Raw genomic sequence first — 21,778 nt, 5'->3', positions numbered from 1 at the left:
CCTTTTAAAAGAAAGCTAGGCACAAACGGGATAAATAATGTCGAATTTCCTGATTCCTGCAAACTGTTAGGTCTCGTGGGAAACTTATAATAAGGTTCATAGAGTCTTCGGGTTTAATTTATGAACACAGAGCACAGGATGTATGATCACATTATCGTCTTCATTTTTATTTTTGTATTCCTTAACAAGTCGTGCCAAACGATTCTCTCCTGTCCAATTAAAAACAAAGGGATATTAAAAAGTTTATTTTTAGGATTGTACTCTTTAAGATAGATTGAAGTAAGATTTTTCAAAGCGAAACTATCTTTGGCGAAGAACAGTATCTTTTCGAAACTGTTTTAATTAGTTACGCAGACAGTTCTCGCTTGTCTCCGGATTTTAAATCATAAGAAAGCTTAATATTCATAAATTTTAAGAAATTCGGCGTCGGCTTCCATGTTTGTTTCTCTAACAAAATCACGTGATTGCTTCGAAACATTTTTTGTTTCTCGCAAAAAAATATATTGTACTTTTAAAAACGCTATAATTATTCAATAAAAAATATTTTTTTAAACTGTTTTATTAATTTTTTTCAAGGGAAAAAAAAAGGGAGAAGGTTTCGTTAATTTACGTTCTTCCTTACGCTCCCGTAAGTAAGAAGAAAGCAACTGTGCGTGTTCGCGTTTATTTTAGATGTTACGTATCTTTACTTTGCGTCGGTGTGGTTCACGCTACAAAGACAAAGCTACAAGCACGCTGCTTATAGCTAGCTGCTAAACGTTGTTTTCTGCTTAAGCCTAACTTCGAACTAAAAACATAGATATGGAATGCTAATTTAAAGAAATGTATTGATGGAATTTAGAAATGAATCGTGTGACCTTACAGCCATGCGCCTGTGATGCCAATTTTGATATTTCATTTATGTATTTGATATTAACAACCTCTGATATAGATAAGTTAGAAGAAACATCTGCGTATAAAACCTAGGGCAAGTGTATATCGGGAAATGCTGTTTAACCTTATAAAACATCAGCGTAAGAAATACCAAACAATGCCTGTCGTATTATTATTCTGTTTTTATTAATAATAGGTTTTTCGGAGATTCTTTAATTATAACGACGTTTTTTGGTAAATATAATAAAAATGTACATCAATAATAGCATTATTTTTACTATATTTTATTATTTAGCAGTATCGTATATGCGAAAAATACAGCTAGTTAGAAGAGAAGTAATTCACTTATCGAGTTGCTTACAATATAGCTCTCAATGAAGAGATGTTCACAACAGCGACATCTGTCGTTTAATTTGATATCAATACAAGCACTTTACCTGGTATTTCCTTCACTGATGATTTTTATAAGGTAAAGGACCGTTATAAGGTAAATTTATGCGTTTGCTCTTTATTCACTACAATGCTGTTTTTATACCTAGAATACAGTGCGCAAAAAAAGGAGCATTCTGAATAACTTTTTATCTAATGATAAGAATTTTACGTTCTAGGACTTAATGGTTTAAGAGCTTCATTTTTTAAATATGCCAATTTGAGCCGTGGTAGCTCAGGGGATAGAGCGTTCACCTTCCGATGAGGAGAATCGGGTTCGAATGCCAGCGAAGGCTGGTCGATATGAGTTCCTCGCTCGGCTCGCACCGACCACAGTGCTGATGTAAAATATCCTCAGTAGTAGACGAATCATGGGTTAGAGTCCCTTTGCCGTCAGACTAACCTTGGGAGGATTTCGCAGTTTTCCTCTCCGCGGGTTAGTTCCATCAAAAAAAGTCCTCCACGAGGGCAAAGTTTTCCCAATGATTGATTCAAGTTCCCTTGTTTTCTGGATTGGGTTCAAATTTACAAGTCTAGGGAGTTGAACATTTATAGACGTAAAACCAAAATTGGGTCGGTTGTTCAACGATTGTCAAAAGATAAAATAAAATATGCCAATTAATCAGTGCAGACGATAAATTACGAAATAAGTCTTAAAAAACGTACTTTCTCTGAATAAACATTGACAATAAACATTGCAAGGAATCAAATTTTAAAAATACGATTTTTTTGAAATTTGATAACGCAGCATAAGTTCGGAGGTTCATAATTTGAATCCAAGTCGACAGCCAGTGAACACCTCTCTCACACATTTCCCCCCTTCACATAACTTTTGAGACTATTCCTTAAGCTCAATATGCTGTATTAATACTTTTCCATCAATACTTTTATAAATACTTTTTGTGCTCTTAAACGTTGTTTACCTTAATTTGTATTTTAGCACAATGGTCGCCCACTTGTGTATTCAATATGCTGTATCAATTTTGAATACATGGGGATTTCAAATTCAACTATTATTTCTTTCGGAGCTATTTTGACACATTTTTGCTCGACCTTCAGTAACCCTTTCTTACAGAATAGAAATAAATTACGTAACGCCAAGAGATAATCAGAAACACAATTATTTTTGACTTGGCAATATTTTGAGAAATAAAACTCAAGAAGAGTTCCTTAAAATATCTCACATTTAGAATTGAAGAAAAAAAGAAGAAGAGATTAAGCGGAGATTTGGCTTTAAAGTGATGACTTTTGATTGTCCTTGTCAAAACGTTCATAAATTCAAGCGAAGATATGTTCAGTAAGCCCCCGCAATATATATTTTCTTTTCCCCAACAAATGACAAATGATGCAGAAAGAAAAAAAAAGGGGGAAATAATCCAAAGACAAAACTGTTACACACATACACTTATTCTAATTTCTACTTTGGCATTGATACAGCGAATACAACTTAGGTACAAGGACAGCTATAATGAGATGAAAAGAAAAGATAATGGGTCCTGAAGCCAGATTTTGTTGGACATTGTTCTAAACCGAGCACTGAGAAAATTAAAATTTTCTGGATCAACGCAAACGCTTAAAAGTCAAAGTTAAAGGGTGAGAAACACTTGGGTAGAAACTTTTTCTTGGCTTTTCTTATCATTTTTCGCCTGCAATATGGTTTAGTTTTCAAATTTTTTTTCTCAAGATGGTAAATAAACAAAATGGAAAAATTAACAATCCTTAATTGCATTAGATTAATTATTGCTCTTAATTGGGTACTTTTTTGAACAAAAAAAGAAATTAGTGAATACAAAAGCTGTTATTTGATAAAGCTATTATTTGGTATCTGGTTATTTGGTAAAAGTTGAATTTACCGACCTCACGTGCTAGAAAGAAGGTTGGTCCAGACAAAAGAAGGTTTTTGGCGATATTAAGGCTGTTTTTCGAAGGCTTCCTCGTAATATGAAATGATGCTTTTTGGCGAATAATATAATTTTATAACTACTGCGATATTTCAACTGTTACTCATAACTGTGAGGTCAAGTTTAGCCTATCTAAAGCCCGGGCTGTCTACTATTATTTTGAAAATGGCGCAAAACGTCAATACGGAGAAAAGCCACAATTTTGTGAAAATGAAAAGAGTTTGTGGTCTAATTTTTTAATATTTAAAAACTTACCCTAATACTGCACTACATGGCCGCAACTTTATCAAAATTTTATATAGGAATCTCTTATGTTTGAAGGAACGTTAAATATGACTGTCAGACTTTTATCAGGTTGTACGAAACAAAAGTATTGAATTACAAATTAAAATAAGAAGTAGATTTCAACCTGAGAAATTTTTTTTTGCACCGTTGGTATGTTAAATTTCACAGAAACGAAGAAAGTAGGTTTTTATAAACGAAAGAAAAGTATTTTAAGCCCGTATAGAGTTTTCACGAAAATTGTCCACAAAAAAATGACAACTAATATATTTTAGTTCGCGGGCCACAGAAAAAGGCTTCGCTGGCCGGATACGGCCCCCGGACCACCAGGTGGTAATCCCTGGCATATATGAATACTATGATTTGTCATACATCACTTCACCCAACCGTGATCAAGCCCCTAACCCCAGTTTTAGACAGTCTTTTTTAATGGCCATTAGATATGCCACATAACTTTGACCCTGGCCAGACGACGTGGTCAACACCTTAACTGGCATCCTTCTATCAAAACTTTCGCACGATTTTTTACGACCACAAAAAACGTTTACCACTCACTCTTTCTACACATCAAATATCCATTTACCATTCATCCCTCTACATTTTCTCTTACCGAATTCGCTTTTATCAATTTCTACAACCATATCTTCAGTCATTCCACATACACACTTCTCTACAAAAATTGCGTCACTCAATCCCAGTTTTTTCCTGATCTCACATTCACCTCACTCATAAGAAGATTTGTACAAGCTTCATGCAACCACAAATACGAAAATATTAAAATATCAATCATAATCATTTCACTCTCCATGCTTCGGTTCCTCAGAGATGATTCATAAGAAGATTTGTACAAGCTTCATGCAACCACAAATACGAAAATATTAAAATATCAATCATAATCATTTCACTCTCCATGCGTCGGTTCCTCAGAGATCATTCATAAGAAGATTTGTACAAGCTTCATACAACCACAAATACGAAAATATTAAAATATCAATCATAATCATTTCACTCTCCATGCGTCGGTTACTCAGAGATCATTCATAAGAAGATTTGTACAAGCTTCATACAACCACAAATACGAAAATATTAAAATATCAATCATAATCATTTCACTCTCCATGCGTCGGTTCCTCAGAGATCATTCATAAGAAGATTTGTACAAGCTTCATACAACCACAAATACGAAAATATTAAAATATCAATCATAATCATTTCACTCTCCATGCGTCGGTTACTCAGAGATCATTCATAAGAAGATTTGTACAAGCTTCATACAACCACAAATACGAAAATATTAAAATATCAATCATAATCATCTCACTCTCCATGCGTCGGTTACTCAGAGATCGTTTATAAGAAGATTTGTACAAGCTTCAACCACAAATACGAAAATATTAAAATATCAATCATAATCATTTTACTCCCCATGCGTCGGTTACTCAGAGATCATTCATAAGAAGATTTGTACAAGCTTCATACAACCACAAATACGAAAATATTAAAATATCAATCATAATCATTTCACTCTCCATGCTTCGGTTCCTCAGAGATCATCCATAAGAAGATTTGTATAAGCTTCATACAACCACAAATACGAAAATATTAAAATATCAATCATAATCATTTCACTCTCCATGCGTCGTTTACTCAGATATCATTCATAAGAAGATTTGTACAAGCTTCATACAACCACAAATACGAAAATATTAAAATATCAATCATAATCATTTCACTCTCCGTGCGTCGGTTACTCAGAGATCATTCATAAGAAGATTTGTACAAGCTTCATACAACCACAAATACGAAAATATTAAAATATCAATCATAATCATTTCACTCTCCATGCGTCGGTTACTCAGAGATCATTCATAAGAAGATTTGTACAAGCTTCATACAACCACAAATACGAAAATATTAAAATATCAATCATAATCATTTCACTCTCCATGCGTCGGTTCCTCAGAGATCATTCATAAGAAGATTTGTACAAGCTTCATACAACCACAAATACGAAAATATTAAAATATCAATCATAATCATTTCACTCTCCAAGCGTCGGTTACTCAGAGATCATTCATAAGAAGATTTGTACAAGCTTCATACAACCACAAATACGAAAATATTAAAATATCAATCATAATCATTTCACTCTCCATGCGTCGTTTACTCAGATATCATTCATAAGAAGATTTGTACAAGCTTCAACCACAAATACGAAAATATTAAAATATCAATCATAATCATTTTACTCCCCATGCGTCGGTTACTCAGAGATCATTCATAAGAAGATTTGTACAAGCTTCATACAACCACAAATACGAAAATATTAAAATATCAATCATAATCATTTCACTCTCCATGCTTCGGTTCCTCAGAGATCATCCATAAGAAGATTTGTATAAGCTTCATACAACCACAAATACGAAAATATTAAAATATCAATCATAATCATTTCACTCTCCATGCGTCGTTTACTCAGATATCATTCATAAGAAGATTTGTACAAGCTTCATACAACCACAAATACGAAAATATTAAAATATCAATCATAATCATTTTACTCTCCATGCGTCGTTTACTCAGATATCATTCATAAGAAGATTTGTACAAGCTTCATACAACCACAAATGCGAAAATATTAAAATATCAATCATAATCATTTTACTCTCCATGCGTCGTTTACTCAGATATCATTCATAAGAAGATTTGTACAAGCTTCATACAACCACAAATGCGAAAATATTAAAATATCAATCATAATCATTTTACTCTCCTTGCGTCGTTTACTCAGAGATCATTCATAAGAAGATTTGTACAAGCTTCATGCAGCCACAAATACGAAAATTTTAAACTATCAATCATAATCATTTCTCCCTCTATGCGTCGGTTCCTCAGAGATTGTTAACAACGATGAGCATTTTTTTACCTTTCACACGACAAACCCATTCGTTACCATTCATTCGTTCAAGCAAACGCATATACATTTAATACAAACTGGTAAACAATAATGAGTATTAATCAAACCTTCAAGCATACGCCAGCCAATAGTAGCTTTTTTACGTTCTTTCCCCAGGTCAAAAAAAAATATGAATTTTTATTTTCCCAGACATTCCTTGAAGCGATGAGAAATAACGATATAGCAACTATTACAAGCAACCAACTAATTACATAAAAATGAAGGTTAAAATTTGAAATTAAATCGGGTACTTGCACTTCAAGAGAAAGTAGATCACAGATACCCACACAAGTGACCTATGACCTCAGTTCCAGTTGATCGTTTATAAGCAAAATGGCTTAATAAAGTTGAGCTAAGACCCCCCCCCCCTAAGTTAGAATGTTAATTAACTTCAAGTTAATTAAATACAACTCAGTATCGCGCGTCGAATTTGCTGTATAATTCGTTCATGTCTACGTCTTTTACTTAACTTAGATTTTTTATTTGTTTATTTATTTTATTGTGAACGTGATATGCCTGGTAACTTCGATGCAGAATTGGTTTGTTTATGTTCTACATAGCTTCGAGCAATTATTTCAGTTAGGTAAGAAATATATTTTGAAATAATTAAAATTTTGTGAAAGAATCATTGTGAAAGTATCATTGTGAAAGAATCATTGTGAAAGAATATAGAATGTGTTACCTAAGAGAACTGATATTTGACGGGCTTGGCTTACTCGAAATAGAATGGAAAGAACAGTTGCTATTGTAAATAAATGTCACGTTTCAACAACCCATCAGGATCGAGATACCTACACTACGTCACTTGCAATTATCCCATTAATATATATGAAAATCAACCAAGAACCAATCACATAACGACAAACAAAAATTGCGGTAACCAGAGAGTGACGTCAATGAAAACAATGAATATCATGGTAACCAGAAATGGTGTTCCAGCAAAATTGTACAGTTGAAATTTGTCGCCAAACTAAGGAGCCCTCGATTCTATACTAGAACCATTCTATACATTCACAAAAATCAGGAATATCAGGAAAAAAAGTCTACCAAAGAAATTGAATCAATCAGGCAAACGAACTGAGGAAAATTATTTTAATCAGGAAAAATCAGAAAACTACTAGACCAATTTCGAAAATCGCATACTTTTTATACAGATCACTTAATCAACAGAGCTTCTTTTTTTTTTTTTTAAATCCGAGTTACAACAGGTTCAAAGCTCGTTCTTCTATTTAACAATTACTCTCTTAAATATTAAATACACTCCATCTAGCTTTTTTTTTAAATATTGATCATTAAAGCTAATTAAGCACGAAGCTAATTCTCATTTTGTTTTAGAAATGAGTAAAACAACCGCAAAATAAAAAAAAGAAGATTAATTACTCATATTATTCTTTAATGAATTAAAAAAGAAAACCTTTAACAAGTTGTTAAGGCAACGTAGAAAAAAATGAAACTTATGGCTTCTCTCTGAAAGGTGAATTTGTGGCCTTCGGTGTTTGGCGATTTTATTTTAATTAAGTTTGTTTCCACCCTTAAACTTAGACTTAACAAAAGAACAAAAAGTTCAGCAGTCTTCTAAATAATAATTAACTCCCTTCTAAATAATAGTTCCCCCCAGAAGAATTTTTTGGCCAATCTTTTAAGAAGTCTTAGAGATCAAAATATTTCGTTTTGTGAAGCATAATTAGTATTCGTTTTAAACAAGAAGCTATGGTTGCTTAGAAACGGATATTAAAATATATCGTAAAAAATAATTGGACCAAAACACATAAATTAAATTTTTATTTCAACGTAGGTGATTTAGAAAATTCTCATTATAATATTGTGTTAATGTGCTATTGTAGATCGAAATTAGTCTGTCTCATGTAAGTATAAACATTTGCATACTCATTTTTCTGAATGTCCGCAATATTTATTATGTTTGATTATCCAGCTTACAATGCGCAAAAAAACGAACCATTTTGAATAACTTTTGATCTAATAATCGGATCTTAACGTTCTAGGACTCGATCTTAATGATTTGATGGGGTGACCTCAAATATGCTAATTAATTAGTATAGACGATATTTTGAATAACGAAATCAGACACAAAAACGTACTTTCTCTGAATAAATATACCTTTTTTTGACGGATTAAGTTTTCTGACCACCAAAATACTAGGGGGTAGCTGCTATCGGGGAAATATGGTTCCAATAGTTTGTTAGAAGAGCTGCCCAAAATTATGACCTTTTAATGTTAACATTATTTCTTGCGTACTTCACAATATCTCGAGATCTTTTTCAACGAATTGAAAAGTTTTTACATAAATTTATAAAATTCGTTTTTCCAAAGATAATTCAACGCAGAATGTAACTTTTAGTATATATTTATCATTATTTGATCAAATAATAGTCGAACAATTTTGAATTGTAAGGTATACTATCTTTTACATCATTTTAAAGAATGTAATTTTACATGACAAATTATAATATTTGAGCGAAATAGATCGAATAGTTCTTGTGAAATGAAATTTTAAATATACGACTTTTTCAAAGTTTGATTGAGTCCTAGAACGTGAAGATCCGATCATTAGAGCAAAGATTATTCAGAGTTTTATTTTTTTGAGCACTGTACTATCGGTATATAGTATTTAGTGCATTCATACCGTATTAAATGTATAACTGCACTATAAAAAAACAACAACATTAGTGTTTTACCAAGCAATGAACTTTGATCTAAGGAATATTGAATCAAGGATTTCATGCTTAAATATAGGGAAGCTGTCCTTAACCTTGAAAAAAACAAAAACAATATCAGCGTAGGCTTTAGGGTAATGATCTTTAACCTTGAACAGCAACATCGGGTATAAGAAATGCAGGGAAATGTTTATTTATTAATAAATATTTATAACAACTATTTACTTAACACTAACTGAGACTAAAATTTATGATGTCCATTTATTTATTAGAAAATATTTATGATGATGATCATGAAAAGATTTATGATGATGACCATTTATTTATTAGAAAAGATTTATGATGATGACCATTTATTTATTAATTAATATTTATGATGATAATGATTTACTTATTATTTACTTATAATTTATCATTTACTTATAATTTATCATTTACTTATGACTTACAATTATTTAAAAATTCTTGATGATCTTATTTTTTTTTTACTAGCGATTTACGAGAAGAAGGATTTATGGATTTACTGCACAAACTATTTTCATGCAATTACTTATATCAGTGAACTTCATACTTTTTACGATTCTGATGTCTTTCAGGGATCGTAGCTAGAAACTAATTAATAAACAAGAAACTTAATTTTTTGTCTTTTTTGAAGAAAAAAAAGAAGTTGGCGCCGGGTGGATTTTTGGGGAGTAATTAGCTGATGCTATTTAAATGAGATGCTTGTGCTGACACAACTGAATTCTCCGCCAAAGCTTTTTCATCTGCTTTCGGGAAATCAAGGCATGGACGATGGAAGTTGAAAGTGCAAGTCTAAATGAGGGAATCCTAAAAATATCAAGCTCAAAACCCCTGACTAACACACCACGTGACCTTTTTTCCAGGGCCGAAAAAGAATCTTCATCCATTGTTCTCTGCATAAGTTTTCGAGGTTATTTCTCCCATCAGTTCGAACAAAAAAAATTAACAAAAACAGTCTGGAATATGTTGTAGTATCTTGGAAGAACATAAAATGACTTGGAAAGATTGTCAGCTTTACATATTTAAAACCTTTTTATTTGAGAACAAATAGGATGAAAATTATGTTTTGAGTCAGAATTATCTAAGTTTGATTGTGGATTTATATGGATTATGTGGATCAATACATTTAGCTGTAATAAAGCAGCGTAATATTTAATTTCTAATTATTATTTGACCCTTGTTTCAATCAAGTATTTTTTAGTGACTGAAAAATTACTTTACTAGATAAATTGCTTTAAGCTCTCTAAACTAAGCTAAAAATTTTAATTTTTAAAATTATTTCAAATTTAACCATTTGGCGCAGATGGAACAACGGAGTCCCTCTTATATATATATATATATATATATATAATATATATTTTTTCTGGTGCTCTAATTACAAGTGAAAAAATATTTTGGTATTTTTTAACTATAAAAACCAGTCTAACTGTTACTAGAAGAATAAATTAGATTATTGGAATAATTTTTGTATCAAATTATTAAATTCAAAAAAAAAAGTAGTGTGAATTTTTTTTTATTCATATAAATTTCTTTTATCAATAATTGGTTTGGTATATTAAAGAAATTTCAATTACTGTTTCTCTTAGATCTAATTAACTGTAAATAAGTGCAAAGTAAAAGAAAAATATATATTATTTGGAAGCAGAGTGGTATAATATATACGAACACCTTTCCACCATCCCTAAATTTGTCATCAGAGCAAAAAAATGTTTTTACATTACTAAAAAAAAAAAAAAAAAAAAAAAAAAAAAAAAAAAAAAAAATCCACTTCTTCAAGAAAAAGTGTGACTTTTACGAATTTGTGAGGGAAAAAAAATTCGTTTTTACACTTTTTTCTACCAATGCAAACGCTGCTTAAAATTACATTCCAAGATTTAAAACCAAACATCGCGATTCCTACTTACGCGATTTAAGACCGCGCCTTGTGTATCGTATTTTAACGATTTTATATCAAATATCGCATTTCGTATACACGTTATTTAAAAGTCACTGTTATGATTCGTATTCACGTGAATTTAAAATCAGATTCGAGATTTGAGGGTTCGATCCTCGGACCGGGCAAGGGTAACTCAGTCTTTCATCCCTTCAGTGGGTCGGTAAAATGAGTACCAAGTATATTTGGGGATTAAAACACTGGAGGTTTCGCGTTCAGCTGACCACTCAATCGGAACATCGGCTCCTGCACCCCAAAGCCCAAGGTCAAGAAAGCTGGGATGGGCGCAGTAGACTTTGGCCGTCTTTGGGCTGTCGCGTCACTGAGTTTAATTTAGTTTATTTCCATTGTTTATTTACAGCGAAGTATTTTATTTCTGATTATTATTCACTTCTTTTTTCAATTTAATATTTTTAAACAGTTAACATATTAATTAAATTAGGAATAGTGGTTTAAGGTTTAAATTTATTTAACACTAGAAAGACTGAACCTATATTGCCCAAAAGCAGTCAAAATGAGTGGATTGTAAAAGAATAAATAATGTGCAAACAAATTTGTATAAAATTAATTTTTAATATTTTTTATATTATTTACAGTTATATAACAAGTTTTTAGTAAATATTAAAAAGTAAAAAATTACATGCTGTACAAAATTCTAAAAAATTGTGTCATTATATATATATCATTTTTTTACTAATTGAAATTAAAAGCAGTCAAAATGACTTCCTTAGGCAATCTAGTGTTAAAAATTGAAAAAAAAAGAAAGAAGAGAATTAATTCAAAATAGACAGTCAAAATTTATTCTTTCAGAAATATCAATAAAACACAACAAGTCAACTATTTGAAATAATGTGTTAAAAACTCATTTATTGTTTAAAATTTATCATTAGTTTATTATCCAATAAACAATTTGCTTTAGTTATTTGTCGCTGTTACAATAAAACCTCACTTCGAATTCATTACATCAGGTTGTATTAACATTTGAAAAGAGGGAAATTTGTTTCGTCTCTTAAACCAAGAGAAAACAGAGATTAGTTGTTCTTTGTCTTGCTGTGTAAAAAATTGGGTTGAAAGAACTTTTTATCTTAATGAAGCATCATTCTCATTAACTCTAAACACGTAGACAGAATTTTTTTTTCACTTCCGAACATAGAATAGGTAAGAAAAAATGTACCCTAGTTTCTAAACGTAACTTGTAAGTTTTATTTTTGTTTTCTTTTGCACTGTTAGATATTCATGTTTATATAGAAATTATCCCATTTGCGGCTAACATGACTAAATATAAGTGCGGCCCTTCGTTAATCTACCTTCTGTGCAAGTAGCCCTTCACCCAAAAAGGCTGTGTCAAAAAAGTGTTTCATATCACAAATAACCTAGGTAATCTGTAAATTACCTATATATTCTGCACATTACCAACTAGTCACTCGTTAAAGTGAAAATAAGAGCTATACTCTCGCACAACAGCAACTTTTCTGTACGCTGCTCAAGAACTGACATTCACAGGAATAATATTAGAAATTTGTGTAAAGCGAAAGTTAATACTAAATATAATAAAAATTAATGTAGTATACGTTTCCTAAGAGAAAAAGAAATTGTTATGCTAAAAAACACAAAGTATCTCTCTCTATATTATAAAATCGTAAGGACCACCACCGGGTGTAAGACTTTGCATTTCGTTTTGCTGCTTAAAAAATATCTGACTTAATAAACTTGAAATCACTAGGGAGTGTAAAAAAATACATAAGAATCACGATGGAAAAAAATAGTTCGAGAATTATTCACTGTTAAAACTTGTTGGAAAAAATACTATACGAGTCGCTCTACAGCTGTAGAGTTGATATTTTGCGTGCTGAGAGGGTCATATTCTTATATTTGTTTAAGAACTTAACCAAGAGTTTTTTTCTTGAAATTCTAATTGTTTTGAAATTTATTACAATTTTAAAGCTTTTTTTGTGATATTTTTCCTATATTTTGCTTTACGTTAAATTTTGCTTTGTTGCTCAAAATCTATGACACTTTTAGATACTTCAAATTAGGAAAGTGTGTAGAAAAATATACACGCAGTTCGATGCTTTTCAATAATTATTTTGAGAATTATTAATTGTTATGCTTGTAGTAAAAAAAAAATCACGCTAGTCGATCTACTGTCCACTAAAATGAAACAGCGTAGAAATTTAACATGCTGATGGGACAATTTTGAATTATAAACTTCACGCAAGTTTTTTTTTTTCGTAATTCCAATTTCATAGAAAAAATATTGCATTTTTAAGTATTTTTTTGGTTAATTTTCAAATTATAATTATTTATTCTTTGTTGTAAAAAATTTTATAGCTTCATTTTATCAGCACGTGGTTGACTTGATGTTAAAAGTAATCAAAAAATGAATAAATAAAGAATAAGAAAAATATGAGATGTTGTCAGGTATAAGTCTTAACGTGCACATCGAAACTTTTAAGAATTCCAATGTGACTTTTAAGAAACTGAAGAGAGATAAAAACCATTTCCAATATAAACTATATTTTTGATTATTTTTCAAATCCAGCTATCCTTTCATTTCGTTACGATTAGCATACTAATAAAATGTGCTTTTATAAGTTTTATTAATAAAATGATCCTCTTCCATCGACTTTTAATAAAATTTTTTTTAAAAAAGATCATGAAAGCTGATTCTGAGAAGAAAGAAAATTTTCCGCACGGACAAGAATTTTTTGTCCATGAAAGCTGATTCTGAGAAGAAAGAAAATTTTCCGCACGGACAAGAATTTTTTGTCCATGAAAGCTGATTCTTAGAAGAAAGAAAATTCTCCGCACGGACAGGAATTTTTTGTCCATGAAAGCTGATTCTGAGACGAAAGAAAATTTTCCGCACGGACAAGAATTTTTTGTCCACGAAAGCTGATTCTGAGAAGAAAGAAAATTATCCGCACGGACAGGAATTTTTTGTCCATGAAAGCTGATTCTGAGACGAAAGAAAATTTTCCGCACGGACAAGAATTTTTTGTCCATGAAGCTGATTCTGAGAGGAAAGAAAATTTCCCATACGGACAGGAATTTTTGCCCATGAAAGCTGATTCTGAGAAGTAAGAAAATTTTCTGCACGAACAGGAATTTTCTGTCCATGAAAGCTGATTCTGAGAAAATTCTCAAGAAAGAAAATTCTCAGCATGGACAGGAATTTTTTGTCCATGAAAGCTGATTCTGAGACGAAAGAAAATTTCCCTTACGGACAGGAATTTTTGCCCATGAAAGCTGATTCTGAGAAGTAAGAAAATTTTCTGCACGGACAGGAATTTTTTTGTCCGTGAAAGCTGATTCTGAGAGGGAAGAAAATTTTCGCAAGAACAGGAATTTTTTCCCGGAACACGGCCCATCTTATCTGGGTAATAAGTATCTAAGGGAACCAATGAAGATTGAGGAGCAGTTACGGGAGTTAGTGAGCGAATCGAACAGGAAACGGAGTTTCCTAGCTGAATAAAAGGATCTGAAACATTTATAATTTAAATTGAATAGCCTTACAACACAAAGGTGGAATAATTTCGTTAAATTTTGAAAACAAATTGGGAAGTATTCATTTCTTATTAAAAAAAAAACCTAATAAATTACCTTGCATTTTTAAAATTTAAAAATTGGAAGATAATTAATTTAATTTTGAGTAATTAATGAAATTTGAATAATTAATGAAATAATCAAATCAGAATTATCGCATATAATGAAATTACAATTCATTTTAAAACTGAAAAACAATTCAGGAAGTTTTAAAAGAAAATGCAAGCTATATAATTATTATAAAAAAGACGTATGGCTTTTACTTTAAAAAGAAATTAAACAAATTAGAAAAACCATTCAAACTTGATAAAAAAATTACAAAGAATTACGATTTATTAAAATTAGAATCGTTATTCTAATTAGAATAACGAATAATCACCATGTACAGTGCTCCAGAAAAAGGACCACCCAGAGTATCTTTTGATCTTATGATCGGATCTTCATGTTTTAGGACTTAATCTTGGTTCAAAGGGATGACATCAAATATGCTAATTAATTAGTACAGACGATATTTTGAGTCTCGAAAGAGTACTTTCTCTGAATAACTTTTTTTTTGACGAATTTAGATTTCTGAGTACCGAAATATAGGAGGCAGCCGCAATCTAGGAAATATATGGTTCCAATAGCTCTGTTAGGAGAGCGCTCCAAAGTTTGGACTTCCTTAATGTTAATTTAGCTTTTTGCAGATATCGCTATATCTCGAGAAATTTTTAAGCGAATTGAAAATTTTTTGCTCTTAATTATAGAATCCGTTTATCCAAAGATAATTCTATACAAAAAATAACTTTTATTAAATATTTATTATTTTATTTAATAAAGGTCGAAAAAAGTTTGAATTGTATGGTATAAAAATGTTTACATCATTTTAAAGAACACAATTTTACACAGCAAAAACAACATTTTGGCAAAATCGGTTGAATAGTTCCTGAGAAATCGAACTTCAAACATCTGACTTTTTAAAAATTTAATTTTTCAGGAACTATTTAACCGATTTTGCACAAATTTTGTATTTCACAATTTAAAATTATATTCTTTTAAATGATTTAAAAATTTGTATACCTTACAATTCAAATTTTTAAATTTAAGTAAAATTGATATTAAGGGTTCTCCTGATCGAAGTATTGGGACCATATATCTTTCAGATTGCATTATATCTTGTGGCCCCTTATATTTTAGGGGTCAGAAATCTGAATCCATCGAAAAAAAGGTATATTTATTCAGAGAAAATACGCTTTTGTTTCTGATTTCGTAACTTAAAATATTGTCTACACTTATTAATTGGCATATTTTAGGTCACCCTCTCGCTCTCGAGTCATTAAGATTGAGTTCTACAACGTGAATATCCGATCATTAGATCAAAAGTTATTTAGGGTGGTCCGTTTATTTTTTTTGTTTACTGTACGTCTTCATTTCATCAAGTGAAAAATAAATTTTTTATGGTTTTTTTTATTTCCACAGATGAGCTAAGAACGGTATTCGGTTTCTTTTTTAGTTATATCTTAAAAAATTGCGATGAAATTAATTGATATTTTTTTTCTCTTTCAAGAGTTTTATTTCTCTCAAAAGAAATAACTTCACTCGCTTAAAAAGAACTAGATAATATGCAGAACGGTGCTTTTTTTTTTCCTTCTCCAGTTTTTCCTTTTAAAAGTGTTAAGACGAACTTTCTTAATTCGGATCTGTCACTTAAAACATAGTTTATGAACACGCTTTTTTTCCTTTTTTTCCACCGGTATACATAAAAGAAAGGTGTTTTGATAAACTTCATCTTAGAAAATGCTACGAACAGTACACGAAGACTTTTTTTTTATTGTTTTATAAAAAAAAAAAAAAAAAAAAAAAAAAAAAAAAAAAAAAAAAAAAAAACTAATAACTGACAAAAATGAATTTTAGACCGCTGATAACTTTATTACCCCTCTGCCCATAGATGCTTTTAAAACTGGATTGTCCATTTCTTTCTGTATTGTGTTTTAAAAAGGCATTTCAGATAATGGATTTTCTTTTTTGAAATCTAAGTAAATGCGAATAATCAGGAAGTATTTTTTCTTATTAACTTTCAAAAAATTCTATTCAACATTGAATTTTTTAGTACAGTGCATATTTGCGGTAGCCTATAAATGCCTGTAATTAGGCGTCGAAATGATTGTATGGAAAAATAACGGAATAAATTTTGATCCTGTGATCGGATTTTCTCATACTCAATCTTAATGGTATGAGGTGCCTACCTTAAGTACACTAATTAATTAGTGCAAACGAAATCAGATACGAAAACGTACTTTCTCTAATCATACGCATGTGCGTGTTTTTTTTATTTATTATTATTTCAAAAAATATATATATTTTCTTTGACGGATTCGGATTTTGACGCTTCAATTCGGAAAACAGGGTCCCAATAGTTCGCATAGAGAGCTAAAAATTTAGACCACTTCTGGATTGGGTTCAAAATTAGAAGTCTTCGGAATTGACCATTGATAGTCGTAATTGGGTCAGCAGTTCAAAGGCGGTTATAAATTAAAAAATAAATAAAAAATAATAGATACGCATTGTGATTGGTTGGTTTTGGTATTAAAAAACTAGAAGAATGCATGAAATTCAGAACTCTAAATTTCATATGAAAAATTCGTCTTGTACATATTTTTTTAATAAATTATTAGTAATGTCTCCACCTGTCATTTCTAATAAAAAGTAGAGTCTATTTAGTTTTAGGACTTATATATGTACTAAACTAAATAATTTTTAAATTCAACGCTTCGTAAATAGCAATATATTTTTATCATCGTCAAAAATTAAATAAAAACAAATTATAGTTTCGTGTGCAGACACAATGGAATAATATATTCTACGCTTGTTCAGACATAACTATGCAATTACGAAAAAAATTAGAATAAAATTCGTTAAGTCCTTGATTGCAATGCTAATTGAGTTCAGTGAAAATAGAGTTAAAAATTATGCATTTTTTACTAAATTTATAACTTATCAGAAAATGTTTAACTATGGATAATTTTTTATTGTTCCTACTTCAAATGTTTTGAAATCGTGACACCTCATCAATGAAATGAATAAAAAGAAATAAACTATTTAAAGTTTTGAATAAATTTCAACTGAAACAAGTTTGTCTCCAAGGTTACATTCATCATCAACATGCTTAGAGATCTATTCAATATCTCGAAGGAATTAGTCAGAATCTATTATCCTTAATACAACTTAATTTAAAATGACCGAAGGAATTATAAGGTTTGGAATCCAGTTAAGAACAAAAGACGTGCTACACTAAATATCGTGCAGTAAATTTACACTATGTTGGTACACAACGTTTTATTATTTCCAGTGTGGGGATGTATTTATCAATGTTTTTTTCGTGATGTATAATAAATATTAATCTCCTATTTCGTAAACCGCAAAAAAAAAACTTATATATATCTGATTACCAAAAATGTAAGGAACATGAAAAACAAAGGTCAGGGGTCTGTTTACGTTTTTTTGAAAGGTACCTATTTTGTGAAAATTTAGACATAATTTGTGAATATTAAAAAATCAACACAAAAATATGGATTTATCGTTTCTTGCAGGATACAAAAATAAAATTTTAAGATAAAGTATTTTGTGAAACTACCGTTTTTCCTAAAGTTGAATTTGTGAAGCTACCGCTTAACAATAGTAAATTTGGCTTGGGCAGATCCCGGACGGTAAACAAATGTAAGGGACAAAGGTAAGAAACATGAAAAAACGTAATTTTAAATAGAGCTAAATACTGTGAATAAATTGAAGGTAAATGTATGAATGTGAGAAGTAATGAAAATAAGGGATCTGTAAATAAGTATGCGAATGAAGATAATGTTTACATTGTGCTATTTACGAATAAAGCAAAATAACGTGAATGAAACACAAATGATACAGCAAAAAGAAGCTATAGCCGCATTAAATTAACTTTAACTCGAATAAAATCTTTTATAACCTCTGAACCCACGTTAAATAACCTGAACGTTTTTGAATGATTACGGTATATAATGTGTGGTAAATAATGCGATAAATTGAAAACACGCGTTTCGCATCATCGAGTTTTTATACATTTTTGGCAACAAAAAAAATGGTGATTAACAAATTTTTTTTATTGCCATTTTTCCTATTTAGTCATTCTGTTGCCGTTGGTAGTGACCCAGGCTTGAATCCCAATGATGGCGATTCGAATTCTGCTTCCGACTAGCACCGACCACAGTGCTGACTGAAAACCTCTCAGTGGTAGTAGATGGAGTATGGGTTTTGCGAATGGATTATATGGGTTATAATCCCTTTGCCGTTAGGTTAACTATGGTTGATATTCATGGTTTTCCTATCCCATATAACAAAAATTCCATCAAAAAGTTCTCCAGGAATACAAAAATTTCAACACTTGAACCAAGTGTTGAAATTATATATATATATTAAGTAAAAAAGTAAAAAAAAGGAATATGAATGTTCCTTTTTTATGAATACAAATACAGTAAAAGTATGAATATGTTAAAAAGATAATGAGTAGGATGTACAAAAGCAAAATAGATAAATTAAGGATATGTGCGGAGATTAAAAAAGACCAAGTCGTGAGGATGAATATAAAAGAAAGGAACAGACAAAAGTATAAATCAGTATAACAGATAAAGAATATGGAGGTAAATGTAAGGAATATGAGAAATTTAAAATAAAGGTAAAAATATGAAAAAAAGGTAAAGTAAAAATATGAATAAAAGTAAAGATACGATTAAAAGAGAAGTAAAAATATGAATAAAAGTAAAGATATGAATAAAAGTGAAGCAAAAATATGAATATAAGTAAAGTAAAATGTAAAAAATGTTAGGAATATTAACAAATACATGGCAAAAGTAACATAAATTAATGTAGGGAAAGAGTAAGATAAGGTAAATGCATGGACATAAACAACAGTGAGACTAAAGTTGGAAAGTAAGGATTATAAATAAAGATTTAAGACCATAAATAAATCTTGGGGTAAAGATATGAATACACCAATGTAAGTTTAAAAGTATAAACAGGATTAAAAGTAACGAATATGAATAAATGCAAATAAATATAACTTTACACAAAGGTAAGGTTTATAAGAGAACAGTATATTATAAACCGTATATAAAGTATAAAATGAACCAAGGGAAGAAATATGAACAAAGGTAAAGTGAATGTATGAAATGAAAAAGGTAAGGAGTATGAAAAAAGATTTTGAATAACGATAAAGAAAACGTATAAGCAATATGAAAAGGAATAGATGTGAATAAATCCGATCAAGATAAATTCAGGCCCAAGGACCCCTTACTGGATTATGGACCCCTTACAAAATATTTTGAAATTAAATTACAGAAGAGTAGTCTTAATAATGAAAAAGAATCTATTGAACTGCCTGATTTAAGAGAAACATTCTAAGAAATTTTGAAAGCAGAAAATTGAAGATTATTTTTCTAAGATAAAGTTTACGTATCTATAAATTAAAGCAAAATATAAAACACCAAAACAATGTTATGTCAAAATAAATATAGTTTGATGACCACAAGCAATTGAAATCAGTGATTCTTGCTAAAAGTCACTGATTAGCTGAATTATTTTTTATTGTAAGCTGTAATTAGTTTTTATTTAGTACTTAAACCAACACAAAGCTAGCACACCTTTCATTGAACTTTTTGCTAATTTTTGAGGCCCCTCAGAAATTGTGGGCCCTAGACCCATGCTTATTGGGCCTAGGCTATAATCAGGCCCTGAATAAATAGTGTAAGTAAAAGTTAAGATATGAATATGGACAAAGGTAAAAGTATGAAAATGTGGGATGGCAAAGAGTATGGATCACTGTATAACAAAAATAAAATGAATAAAGGCATATAAATGTATGAATATGAACAAAAATGTGGATAAGTATGAAAGGTAAGGAATATGAATGTAGGTAAAAGTATGAATATTAATAAAAAAGATAAGGGGAAATGTGGTTTAGGCTACACAATTGAATGAAGAATATATAAAGACTTACCAATAGTTTTGAGCAGTTCGAAATCTTCCAGTTTTAAATCAGGCATTTGATTTTCGTCTCCTGTAGGGGGTGGGGGTGGTTCTTTGTTTTGAAAGGAGCCGCTTCTCTTCAATTTTTCTCTGGTGATTTTTGATGAAGCCATTCTCAGCAATATGCACAACTTTGAATCAAAAACATGCCTTTGACTAAAAACAGTTTTCTTCTTCTTTTTAACTTTGACTACCTCTTTTGCTCTCGAACTACTGACCAAATTCGATTCTCGTAGGAGCAGCCTCCAAAGTCAGATTTGATCTAATTTCAATAGAAAACTTGCATAATGACCTTGATGCTTAGTTTCGCATCAGCAATTTCTCGAAAAGGGATTAACAACAATCAAACAGAAACAAATGGTAAAATTCAAAAATGTTTTTTTTTCATTCAGTGGTTTGTTTATATTTGAAAACCAGAGAAAGTTTTGGGCAAAATATGCTTCTTTTTTATCGTTTGCTACTGGTGCTCCCAATTCGAACAAGTTCGACAAGAATTCGACACCCAAATGTCAAAACCGGTGTAGAATTATCGGAAAAGGAATAAAATTAGCTTGCCTGTAACCGTCATCATGGGAAGAGAGGTAGAAGAACGAATGTTTTCGTTTCCGGGTTCATCTCGCATCTAAGTTGTTGCCAAAACTTGCTTGAAGTTCTGCAGTAGAGAAAGATCGGCTATTGGTGTGGGTTGTCACATGACTCTTACTCGACTTTTTTCCTTCTTCTGTTCTTACCTTCTTTTTTGTTTTCTTTTTTTACCTCCAGAGTTCTTTTATTGTGAAGCTCCAACAGCGAGGGTCGACATCGAGTTTCTAAAACGGTCAGACGATAAAAAATAATTTTCAGTGATGGCTGAAGAAGAGAGAATAAATAAGGTTGTGCAGTGGGTGACGTCACTGGGGGAAGGGTACGGATTGTGTATTTATGTTTCTACTCATAACTCATATTTCGCTCTTATTTCTTCGGTTGTCTTTCAATTTTTTATTTATTTATTTATTTTTAGTTTTTCTTCTTCTAAAGAGTCAGTGGCAGCCCAGTTCTTTTTTTAAAGTTATCATCCCTTTATGCTAAAAAAATAAATCCACTTGCATCGGCATTTTCTATAACGAATATGTTATGATTAAATTTTCAAACT

At 30.7% G+C, this 21,778-nt stretch overlaps 1 protein-coding gene across 2 annotated transcripts in view; it reads right to left on the bottom strand.

Annotated features, from left to right (window-relative positions):
* LOC107451496 (cAMP-dependent protein kinase catalytic subunit 3) overlaps window positions 1-21,270 on the bottom strand; it is a 73,060-nt gene extending 51,790 nt beyond the window's left edge. For both annotated transcript variants that reach the window (XM_043049042.3, XM_043049041.3), the window contains exon 1: window positions 20,618-21,270. In XM_043049042.3, coding sequence (XP_042904976.1) covers window positions 20,618-20,759 — 142 coding nt within the window. In that variant the 5' untranslated portion in view covers window positions 20,760-21,270. The remainder of the gene's footprint in view (window positions 1-20,617) is intronic.
* Between the last annotated feature and the right edge of the window lie 508 nt (window positions 21,271-21,778).

This window comes from Parasteatoda tepidariorum, chromosome 6 (genome assembly GCF_982258835.1).
Source record: "Parasteatoda tepidariorum strain Cologne lab strain chromosome 6, Ptep-v5.0, whole genome shotgun sequence".
NCBI classification, from domain to species: domain Eukaryota; kingdom Metazoa; phylum Arthropoda; class Arachnida; order Araneae; family Theridiidae; genus Parasteatoda; species Parasteatoda tepidariorum.
Note: the sequence above shows the minus strand (reverse complement) of the source record. Positions and strands in the feature narration are given on the sequence as shown.